Below are 12,481 nucleotides of genomic sequence, written 5' to 3'. Positions count from 1 at the left end.
GCTTTCTTTTTTTCAGGTCAGTGGTGAGCTGTTGAATCTTCCTCTCAGTCTTATTGAAGGTCAGGTTTCTGTTTTCAGAAGTGGCTGGTCTGCTATCGTTCAAACCTCTTTTGGTCTCAGAGTCACGTTTGATTGGAACAGCTTTGCAACCGTCACCATCCCAAGCACTTACATGGGTGCCGTCTGTGGCCTCTGTGGGAACTACAATGGAAATCCAGAAGATGATCTGACCATCAGAGGAACAACATTACCTTCCTCAGGACCAGTGGAGTTTGGTGCCAGCTGGCTTGTAGCCGAGATCCCAGACTGTGTCCATGGCTGCACAGACAGTTGTCTGGATTGTGACCCGGCCAAAAAGAGTTTGTACGAGACAGCTGATTTCTGTGGGCTGCTGCATGACCCACAGGGGCCGTTCAAAGACTGTCAAACCGTGCTGAACCCTGCTCCATTTTTTGAGGATTGTGTTTATGACGTCTGTTTGTATAACGGAAGAAGAGATATACTGTGCCAGTCCATAACAGCATATGTATCTGCCTGTCAGGTGATGGGAAAGACCATCAGCCCCTGGAGAACTGCTGAATTCTGTGGTGAGACAAACACAGGGCAATTGTACCTAGACCTTTCCGAAAAACCGTATACAGTGTAATATTGTAATCGTACACAAGACTTTTTGTAGAAGTAGAGATAGACTTTCATGACACTGCAGCACTAGTTCTATTCATCTCAACAAAGGCCTATATAAAGCAGGGCACAAATAAAAAATTATATGTTATGGGATATAAGGGTGTTGTTAGTACATTCAGTATAAGGGTATTGAGTTCAAAATCAAATCTGACATAATCTAGCCCAGGGGGTTGTAGTCTTTTGAAGCCAGTCTTTTGAAGCCATGAACCCCAAATATGATCTACTTGCAATGAGAAATCAAAGATCTTATCCATTTAAGTTTAGATATTTTGAAACTAAGCTGCAAAAATACATAATTTGAGCAACAACATATTGTATGTATACATTTTTTTGCACTCCTGTGGGCATCAACTTGAAAAACCACAATCCAGCCCATCAATGAGAACAAGAATTGATAGTCATAGTGGCATTTTTACTAGTTATTAATTAACTATTTAATAATAAATGTTAAATAACTTAACCAATCACATGTCCTTCTCTTGTCAGGTGTTCAGTGTCCTGTTCACAGCCACTATGAGCTCTGTGGTTCTGGTTGTGAAGTCACATGTCATAGTTTGGCTGCTCCCACTGACTGTCGTAGCCGCTGTACGGAGGGCTGTGTGTGTGACCAGGGCTACATCAGGAGTGGCGACCGCTGCGTCCCCCTCTCTCAGTGTGGCTGTCTCTATGGCAACCGCTACTACTTGCTTTACCAACAGTTCTATCCTGGCAATAACTGTGAGGAGGTGTGCACATGTTCAGCAGATGGCCAGGTAAGAGGACACACTAAAGTGATGACAGGGAGAATATACTACTGTTTTGACATTGTAATGGGATTGGATTTGATTTGTAGGGTTATAAAGTGCCTGTTATCTTTAAGGTATAGTTCACCCCAAAATAAAAATTATCCTATGATTCACTCACCCTCAAGCCATCCTAGGTGAATATGACTATCTTCTTTCAGACGAACACAATCTGCGATATATTTTAAAATATCCTGGCTTTTGCTTTAATGGCAGTGAATGAAGGGACAGATTTTGAAGCAAAAAAAAGTGCACCCATCCATCGTAAAAGTACTCAGTACACATCGCGTCACGGGTTACTTTTGTGGATAAAGTTGACTTGTGCAGTATGTGTACGATCGTTTGCTGGAAGCTAGTTATTTTAGATTATGAGGTTTTAAATATGGATATTTTTCTAACAAAAACCCATGGCTTCGCTTCAGAAGGCCTTTTTTAACCCCCTGGAGTACTTTTACGATGGATTACCATTATATAGCTTGGAAGAGCAAGGATATTTTTAAATATATCTCTGACTGTATTCGTCTGAAAGAAGAAAGTCATATACACCTAGGATGGCTTGAGGGTAAGTAAATCATGGGGTAATTTTCATTTTTGGGTGAACTATCCCTTTGAAGAAGGGTTTAGAGGAGTCATATAATGAGAAATTATTTTTTCTTGATCTTTTGACATAAGAGGTCAGTCTTCCTCCCTAGTTTATAAAGAGTTTGGAACTAAGATTTATTGAACATAAGTTGCAACAAAATCAGAGCAACTTAAAGCAATATCTTACAGTACACATATTTTTCTTCAATAACTTTTTCTACTAATAACATCTAGTTGTGTATATACATGTTATCAGGTAATTCTTTGGGGGGGTTTCTTGAAAGTAATGAAACTGCCTCAAATTATTTGTTTAACAGCATTCTGTTATGATGGAAATGATGGCGAACAAAATTATTTTTTTTGTAATAAAATGGCAAATTCCTGTCTTGTTATCTATATGTAAATATATAGGTAGATAAGTAGATACACTTCCACCAATCAAGACATTTGAAGTGGCAGTTAATGTTTGACAGCTTCATCATTTTGTGTTAGTTGTTATCTCTTTAGAGCTACATGACATGAGCTGTTTTGCTTGTGGACATGAAGGCACTGTTTGTTTCCACAGGTGGTCTGTAATAAGTTATCTTGTGGCCCCTATGAGAAGTGTGAGCTGGTGGATGGCGTTCGCAGATGCCAGCCAATCGGGAACGCTGTTTGTGAAGCTGCTGGAGACCCACACTACACGTCCTTTGACGGGAAGCGCTTTGATTTTCAGGGCACCTGTACATACGTCCTGTCCCAATCCTGTGGCCTTGAAAGGACCAGCCTGACCCCTTTCTCCATCCAGGTGGAGAATAAGATGTGGTTTCCCAATAGCATAGTTTCTGTTACTAAGCAAGTGGCCTTAACCATCTATGGCAGCACCCTGATCATAAGACAAAATGAGCCCCAGATCTTGGTAAGTGGAGGTTTGTCTGCTTTTGTTCTTCCGAGGCTGCTCAATCAAGCTCCCATAATGCCTGATGATATGTGATTCTGAGCTTATGTTGTTGGATTTCTGTAGTATGACTCTAATATGATGCTATTCCCACAGGTCAATGGGGTTTTGACTAACATCCCATACAGTTCAAACAGTTTAAATGGCTCCTTGGTCCAGGCCTATAATGACGGTAGTAACTACATCATCAAGACCGGCTTTGGCCTCCAGGTGACCTATGACCGGGTTTACAGAGTCACTGTTACCATCCCTGGCAACTACCGTGGCAAGACCTGCGGACTCTGTGGTAACTTTGACGGAGTTCCTTCCAATGATTTCCGTCTTCCAGATGGCAATATTGCACAGGACGTGAATGTATTCGGGAGAGCCTGGAAAGTGGATGTCCCTGGAGCAGTGTGTGGGGACGGATGTGAAAGCGGTACATGTCTGGACTGTAATCCCCAACTGAAAGCCATATATGAGAAGCGTCCCTACTGTGGAGTTCTGATTGACCCCAGTGGGCCATTTGCCGCCTGTCATGCTGTACTGAACCCTTCAGATTATATGAACGACTGTGTCTTTGATACGTGCGCGTCTGGCGGCAGCAGCAAGGTGGTTTGCGACAGTGTGGCGAGATACGCTTTTAGATGCCTTGCAGCTGGAGTCCTTATCCAAAAATGGAGGACAGATTCTTTCTGCCGTAAGTTTGTTCTTCTTGAGGGATCATGTGACACTGAAGACTGCTGAAAATTGAGCTTTGTTAACACAAGAATAACATTACAGTTTTACTGTTGTTTTGCTCAAATAAATGAAACCTTGGTGAGCAGAAAAGCCTTCAGTTAAGGAATTAAAAATGCAATCAAGACATTCTTGCTTTTAAAATATGCTTTGGACAATATTAATACAAATAGATTTTTTATCTATACAAAATATGGCTCAAACATTCCCAGAAAAAAACAAAAAACAAAATTAAAATACAAAGACATCCTATAAAAAACAAAGATCTATATAATAAATTTGTTGTGTTTTTCCATTTTAACTAATATATATACACCGATCAGGCATAACATTATAACCACCTTGCTAATATTGTGTTGGTCCCCCAAAACAGCCCTGACCCGTCGAGGCATGGACTCCACTAGACCCCTGAAGGTGTGCTGTGGTATCTGCACCAAGATGTTAGCAGCATATCCTTTAAGTCCTGTAAGTTGCGAGGTGGAGCGTCCATGGATCGGATCGGACTTGTTTGTTCAGTACATCCTACAGATGCTCGATTGGATTGAGATCTGGGGAATTTGGAGGCCAAGTCAACACCTCAAACTCATTGTTGTGCTCCTCAAGCCATTCCTGAACCATTTTTGCTTTGTGGCAGGGCGCATTATCCTGCTGAAAGAGGCCACAGCCACCAGGGAATACCGTTTACATGAAAGGATGTACATGGTCTGCAACAATGCTTTGGTAGGTGGTACGTGTCAAAGTAACTTCCACATGGATGGCAGGACCCAAGGTTTCCCAGCAGAACATTGCCCAAAGCATCACACTACCTCCGCCGGATTGCCTTCTTCCCATAGTGCATCCTGGTGCCAAGTGTTTCCCAGTTAATTGACGCACACACACCCGGCCATCCACGTGATGTAAAAGAAAATGTGACTCATCAGATCAGGCCACCTTCTTCCATTGCTCCGTGGTCCAGTTCTGATGCTCACTACTGTTCACGCTTTCGGCAGTGGACAGGGGTCAGCATGGACACCCTGACTGGTCTGCAGCTATGCAGCCCCATACGCAACAAACTGCGATGCACTGTGTATTAACTTCTTGAGCAATTTGAGCTACAATAGCTCGTCTGTTGGATCGGACCACACGGGCCAGCCTTCACTCCCCACGTGCATCAATAAGCCTTAGCCGCCCATGACCCGGTCGCCGGTTAATTCACTGTTCCTTCCTTGGACCACTTTTGATAGATACTGACTACTGCAGACCAGGAACACCCCACAAGAGCTGCAGTTTTGGAGATGCTCTGACCCAGTCGTCTAGCCATCACAATTTGGCCATTGTCAAGCTCACTCAAATCCTTATGCTTGCCCATTTTTCCTGCTTCTAACACATCAATTTTGAGGACAAAATGTTCACTTGCTGCCTAATATATCCCACCCACTAACAGGTGCCGTAATGAAGAGATAATCAGTGTTATTCACTTCACCGGTCATAATGTTATGCCTGTAACATGTATACTCTACTTTTGTGCTTATCTTCTTATCCAATAAGTATCTAATTTCTGTCTTAATCATTGTCTTCCAGCAATGCCCTGTCCTGCTCACAGCCATTATGAGCTCTGTGCAGATGTCTGCTCTGCTGCCTGTCCTGGGCTCACTACAATAATCAGGTGTCCTCAGACCTGCACTGAGGGCTGTGCTTGTGACAGTGGTTATCTTTTTGATGGCCAGCAGTGTGTTGAACACCAGCAATGTGGATGCTATGAGCAGGGACGCACGTTTAAGGTGGAGTGATTACTTTGAGTTTGTTGTAGTGATTTTGGATATGCACACATATTAGCTGTAAGTGCCTGTCTGGATTTCCTTCTCTTTCTTGTCCTGCATATGACTGAGTTTTCTTTTTTAGGCTGGGGAGGTGGTTTACCTGGACCAGTGTGAGAAGAAATGTCAATGTGATCCAGGGAAGGGAGTTTCCTGTGAGAGAGTCAACTGTCCTAACGACACACAGTGTTTACTGAGAGCGGGAGTGTGGGCCTGCTATCACTCAGGTCAAGATAACTTTGCTTTTATTCTTTTTCTTTGTACAAGGAACTAGTCAAATATGGTATTTTTTGGTTTTGACTGTTTTGTGTTCATTACTAATATGCAAATTACAGGAAAAATGCAAGCAGACAGCAGCTGTAATGTATTAGTAAATGGCAGATTTTGTCATTTGTGTTTCTTCTCACTGCTTCTGTCCACAGATCCATGTCAAGACATCCACTGTCGAGAGAAAGAGACATGCCGCTTTGAAAACGGCAAGGCCGTGTGTGTGCCCCTGTACAACAGAACCTGCTGGGCATGGGGTGATCCGCACTACCACACCTTTGATGGCTATTACTTTGACTTCCAAGGCACCTGCAGATACGTCTTGTCCGAGACTTGTGGGAATCTGAGCGGACTGGCGCCCTTCTCTGTGACACAGAGCAATGAAAACCGTGGCAACCCTGATGTGTCTTATGTGTGGGAGGTGGAGGTTATTGTACATGGCAACACACTTACTGTGGTGAACCATCAGAAGGGACAGATCATGGTAATGAGTCACTTCAGATATTTTTACTAATATTTTAAAGACACAAACTCATTCAGGTTCACCTGTCATAGTTTCATTTTAGATTCATGAAATAAAGAGAGCTACTCAGTTTGTTTGTCTTACCGAATACAAAAATAAAATAATATCTGGTTTATCAATTCTTTTGTGATCTTGGTAAACAAGCCCAAAATAACCCATCAACCTACAATTACATCTGACCTAGTAATAAATAAATGTGATAAATAAATTAATACATTTAATAAATAAATGTTTACTGTGTAAAAAAAAAAAAAAAAAAAAACTTTAGAATAGAATAGAATAGAATAGAATAGAATAGAATAGAATAGAATAGAATAGAATAGAATAGAAGCTTTATTGTCCACCGGGGTGGACATTTGTCTTTGGCTCACCAAAACAGAACAACAACTTAAGAAACAGACAGGCAGTAATAAGACAATATTAGAGTAATAAAATAATAGTTAAAAAGCATAATGTCTTTAATGATTCTGATTTTTTTTTCTGTCAGGTGGATGGTTTGGTGTTTAATCTTCCACTTGATCTTCATGATGGCTGTGTGCGGGTGCGAGAGAGTGGTAATGCTGTGCTTTTGGAAACTGATTTTGGTCTGCGCGTCTCTTATGACTGGGATTCAAGGGTCGACCTGCAGCTGCCTAGCAGTTACTATGGAGTTGTGTGTGGCCTGTGTGGAAATTTCAATGGTAATGCTGGAGATGAGCTGAGAAACCCTGCTGGAAACCTACTGCCAAGTTTGTACCAATGGGCAAAGAGCTGGAGAGCAGAAGACAATGACACATCTGCGTGCCATGATGGCTGTGAGACCGGCTGCCCTGTTTGTGCTCCTCACATTCGTGCCCTGTATGAAACAGACGCATTCTGTGGTGTCCTGACTTCTACAGGTCTGAGTGTCTTTAATGCATGTTATGCTAAAGTGAACCCACAGGCCTTCCAGCAAAGCTGTGTGTATGACCTGTGCTTCAGTAACGGAGACCGAAGAATTCTCTGTCAGGCTCTGGAGACCTACGTCGCTCGGTGTCGACAAGAGGGCGTCATTATTACAGAATGGAGAGAGAAATTCAATTGCTGTAAGTTTGCTTAAGCACTTATAAGGCACGTGTTTGTATACTTAAAGTCACCATCAAATCAAAATGGATATATATATATTTTTTTTTTTAAATGGAATATCACAGTATTTATTATAAATAATATATCTGTGCATTATTTTGCATTATTTATGAGCCACTCTACTCAGATATATTTTACAGTAGGGAAGAAAAGACTGTCACAAATTCAGTTTTATTCAGTTTGACTTTAACAACCCTTTACATTGCAAGTAAATCTCACGCTAGGCGTCTAAATGTCTGTCCATTAGCCACTGGCAAATACATTTTTAGATTTCTGTCTCCAGTGATGGAATTAGAAACTAAGAATAAATTCATCACAGATATATATTTTTCACTCGCCTACATTTGAACATTTTGACTGAGAGTTTGAAATTCAAGCAGCAATCTTATTGGCTAGTGCTCACCTATTACTGTTCACGTTTTGGTTTCAGCAAATCAGTTCCAGCAAACACAGACAGGATAATTAATATTCATGAGCCGAGAATCTGATCAAACCTTAGAGTGTGTTATATTATAAATAGTAGAAGTAGTATTAGTAGTAGTATAAGTAGTACAATCAATAGTAGTATTATTTAATTAGTATTATTGTTAGTTATTTTTAACAGACATACTGAATGACCAATAATGTGTCAAATATCACTAACAGCCCATAAGTCCTTACAAAATAAAAAAAAAATCTTACAAAAAAAAATGCTTTTGTTTAGTTGTTATGATTTCAAATCAGTATGCAGAGTAAACTAAAACGAAAATTACATTTCAGTGGTGATTCTGTTGTCAAGTTGCTTAAAGGGTTAGTTCACCCAAAAATGAAAATTACATCATTAATTACTCACCCTCGTGTCGTTCCACTCCCGTGAGACCTTCGTTCATCTTCAGAACACAAATTAAGATATTTTGATGAAATCCGATGGCTCAGTGAGGCCTCTTTTGCCAGCAAGATAATTAACACTTTCAGATGCCTAGAAAGCTACTAAAGACGTGTTTAAAACAGTTCATGTGTCTACAGTGGTTCAACCTTAATATTATAAAGTGATGAGAATACTTTTGTGTGCCAGAAAAAACATAATAATAATGACTTTTCAACAATATCTAGTGAAGGCCGGTTTCAAAACACTGCTTCATGAAGCTTTACGAATCTCTGGGTTCCTAGCTTTCTGGGCATCTGAAAGTGTTGCTGGCAATAGAGGCCTCACTGAGCCATCGAAATTTAACCAAAAATATCTTAATTTGTGTTCTAAAGATGAACGAAGGTCTTACAGGTGTGGTACAACATGAGGGTGAGTAATTAATGGCATAATTTTTGTGTGAACTGATCCTTTAACTTTAACCATGAACCTCTTCTTGTTCTTCAACAGCTATGAGCTGCCCACCAAACAGTCATTATGAGGCCTGTGCGTCTCCGTGTCCAGTAACATGTCCGTACGCAGATCAGCAGCATTATTGCACTGACACCTGTGTGGAAGCCTGTGTTTGTGACAGCGGTTTTGTCCTCAGTGCTGGCGCTTGTGTGCCCACCAATCAATGTGGCTGTTCTTTCGAAGGCGCCTACTACCAACAAGGCCAAACGTTCTGGGCAGATGATCAATGTCATCGGCTTTGTGAGTGTGACCGTAACTTGAGAGTCGTGGTGTGTCGTGAATCTTCCTGCGCCTCTGGTGAGAGCTGCTCAGTCGTTAACGGAAGTCGCAGCTGTCGGCCAACGAGCTCTGCTGTATGTGTAGCGTCAGGAGACCCACATTACCGCACATTCGACGGACTTCGTTTTGACTTCCAGGGTACGTGTGTGTATCAGTTGGCGGCCCTGTGCATTGATAAAGAGGCTCTTGTACCTTTTAATGTGACCGTTCAGAATGAACATCGTTGGAGCAGAGAAGTGAGCTTCACTAAAATGGTCAATGTGTCTGTGAATGGATTCACCATCACGATGACCAGAGAACATCCGTATCAAATACTGGTGAGTACACAATATACACTCACACACCTTATACACACTAGTGGGGTTGAGAACCATTTTTGTTCAGAATTAGTTTCATTATATAAAATAAAGTTTGGTTCTATTAGTTCATGCACTTACATTCAGAGCATTTTAGCACAAAATACCATGCTTCTGAATATTTTTCTTCGAAAATACTAAAAGAATCATTAATGGAACTGTTGGAACTGGAACTGGAATTGTTTCCCTGGTCTACATACTATTCAAATGGTTTAAACAATTAAAAAATGTACAATAAATCACTTTTGTGATGGTAACCAAAATGTGTTTCATTCTCTCTTTAGTTTGATGGCCAGTTAGCAGAACTTCCCTTTTTGATGCAAGATATGTTTATAGTTTTCCGCAGTGGTAACACTGCTGTGTTGAAGACAAAATTTGGTCTCCAGGTGACCTTTGACTGGTCCAGTGTGGTGATGGTCACTTTGCCTAACAATTACAGTGATGCGGTATGTGGCCTTTGTGGGAACTTCAATGGTGTTGTTCAGGATGACCTTGCAATGCGCAGTGGTACCACGGCACCCAATGCCAGTAGTCTGGGACAAAGCTGGCAGATTGCCGCAACACCTGAATGTTCGTCAGCTGGTTGCCTTGGCATTGGATGCTCATCCTGCCCTGCAACCCAGAGGGAGAACGCCCAGCGCTATTGTGAGATTATCACAAACCAGACAGGACCTTTCAGAGAATGTCATGCCCAGATTGACCCCGGATCTTACGTAGAGGATTGCATATTCGACACCTGCCACTTCCAAGGACATCAGGCTGTGTTGTGTGACGCAGTGGCAGCCTATGCTTCTGCATGTCAGAGTCAAAATGTCACAGTTCACCCGTGGAGAAATGCTACTTTCTGCCGTAAGTAACTGACTATTTTTTTTTGTTTGTTTGTTTTTGTCTATAAGTGCCCCTATTATGCATCAAAGGTCAAAAAAATACTTTAATTTTCTCATAATATATTGCATATTACCTCATTTCTCAAAGAGCCATAAAACAGTTTGTTCGAAGATTCAGTCTCTCTTTTGGAGACCCTACTCTGCTCTAATTGGACAGACGGCCCAATCTGTTGTGATTGGTCAACCTCTTACAGCACATGTTTTTCAGTATCAAATCCTCATCCTTTTGAAGTGCATGCAAAGTGGATTTGCAACACTGAAACAGCGTCTTCTTGACTTGACATGACAAGACGAACCAAACTCTTCCAGGCCTCAGCTCCAACTACAGTGTTTGAGGGCGGGTCAAAGTAAACATTTTTTGTGGGCAGCCAATGAAGACCATAGACTGGCATTATGCAAATCAATTCTTTATTTTAAGAGACAAGGGGCCATATCATACACCCAGTGCAACGCGGCGCCGGGTGCGGCGCAAGTGTTTTTTGCTAGTTTCAGCCCGGCGCAGTTGTCATTTTCACGTCATGCGCCAAATTGTTTAAATAGCAAATGCATTTGTGCCCATTTGTGCTCCCATGGGCGTGCTGGTCTGAAAACGAGGTGTGTTCAGGTGTGTTGTTGGTGTGTTGCTATTTTGAGGCAACTGAAATAGGCTGCACCATTGATCAACTGAAACCTGGTCTAAAGTCAATGGCGCAATTTTTTGTTTTGTTTTTGTTATTTAAACAGCACGTTATTAATATGCGCCTATAGGTGGGTGGACAACACGCGTACACTCTGCTTATTACATACACAGGGACGCGCAGCAGCACACAAACTTGCCAAATATTAATGGCAATACAATGTAAAAGATTATTATTGTGTGCATAAAGATAAAAATGCTTTGGTGGAATCCAGCTTGTCCCGTAGATGGTTGTCTGTTTCCTCGCTAGAGAAGCGTTCAGTTTTTCCGCTTGCAAATTCCACCATGTAAATAGCGAATCCCCCATGGTGCGAGCGCAACTGTCTTCTAAAGGGATGGGAGATGAGACTTTGATTTGTTTATTGCATGTTATGCCCAAAACATACCCATTACTTATTAAGAGAATAGTGACAACCCTTTTAGACCATGCTCCAGGTGCTTCGACCATTTTTCCTGTCATTAAATTAGTAAAAGTGGATTCGGACACGCCTAAGTGCACTTGCGCCATGGGCTTTAGATCTTTAAAATAGGGCTCAAGAACTTTAGTTGTTGTGCACTTTGACCTATGACACTTTGCAGACCTTTTACATACACAAACAGCTATATTAAACACTGAATGAAAGGTAATAATAGGGGGAAAAGCATAATAGGGGCACTTTAATGTGTGTGCTTGATGAAAGTGGAATGAAAAAAGAAACAAATCAGTGTCATTCTTGTCAACAAAATTACTAATTACTGCCAAATAATGTGTTTTAATGTGTTTTTTCTTTCTTTTTTTTCTTTTTTCTTTTTTTCTTTTTCTTTTTTTGCCAACTATGAAAATTAGACAAAAATGTTATTTCAAGAGCTCAGGTTTTCAAAACAGGGAATTTTTGTTATTTATTTATTTTTTATTATTATAAATTAATAAAAATCTATGAATATTTTCACTTATAACTAAAATGTTACTTACTTAAATTATATGCTGATTTATTAAAATGACTAAATTTAAAGCATTTAAAATGACTAAATATGACAACTAAATTTAAAGCATTTTTGGTCAAAAACAGTGATATTTTATTTTTATATTTTCAGTTTTCTTTGTAATTTAAGTATTTTTGTTATGTACTTTTGTCACTTCCATTAGTTTATTAATTATATTTCTATACAACTTTAATTATTATTTTTTTTCACTTTTAGTAATAGTACTTGAACTTAAACGTACTTATTTATTTTAGTTAGTTGCAATGTTAATTGTAAATTTACAAAAACTGTCATTTACTTGCCCTCATGTTGTTCCAAACCTGTATTACTTAATTTTTTCTGAGGAACTTAAAAAAAGATCTTTTTTTAGAAGTTTCTCAGTGGGTTTTTTTTTTTCTCTCCATACAGTGGAAGTCAAAACTGTTTGGGTACCAACATTCTTCAATTACCAAAAACTATTATTAATAGTTTTATTTTTAATGAACATTTATGCATTATCCAAAAGCGACTTAGCATTTAAGCTACATATTTTATCAGTTCTTGCTTTTCTCTGGGAATCAAATCCCTGACC

General features: G+C 40.2%; 1 protein-coding gene across 3 annotated transcripts in view; it reads left to right on the top strand.

Annotated features, from left to right (window-relative positions):
- Positions 1–12,481, top strand: part of LOC137004672 (IgGFc-binding protein) — a 68,482-nt gene that overhangs the window by 51,230 nt on the left and 4,771 nt on the right. For 2 of the 3 annotated variants that reach the window (XM_067365234.1, XM_067365235.1), the window contains 10 exons: positions 17–587; positions 1,171–1,436; positions 2,614–2,946; positions 3,082–3,664; positions 5,263–5,462; positions 5,584–5,725; positions 5,921–6,249; positions 6,776–7,352; positions 8,747–9,345; positions 9,669–10,233. In XM_067365234.1, coding sequence (XP_067221335.1) covers positions 17–587; positions 1,171–1,436; positions 2,614–2,946; positions 3,082–3,664; positions 5,263–5,462; positions 5,584–5,725; positions 5,921–6,249; positions 6,776–7,352; positions 8,747–9,345; positions 9,669–10,233 — 4,165 coding nt within the window. Of the gene's footprint in view, positions 1–16; positions 588–1,170; positions 1,437–2,613; positions 2,947–3,081; positions 3,665–5,262; positions 5,463–5,583; positions 5,726–5,920; positions 6,250–6,775; positions 7,353–8,746; positions 9,346–9,668; positions 10,234–12,481 lie in introns of those variants that run through there. The other variant, XM_067365236.1, reaches the window with a different exon arrangement.

The sequence above is a fragment of the Chanodichthys erythropterus genome, chromosome 17, assembly GCF_024489055.1.
Source record: "Chanodichthys erythropterus isolate Z2021 chromosome 17, ASM2448905v1, whole genome shotgun sequence".
NCBI lineage: Eukaryota > Metazoa > Chordata > Actinopteri > Cypriniformes > Xenocyprididae > Chanodichthys > Chanodichthys erythropterus.
Note: the sequence above shows the minus strand (reverse complement) of the source record. Positions and strands in the feature narration are given on the sequence as shown.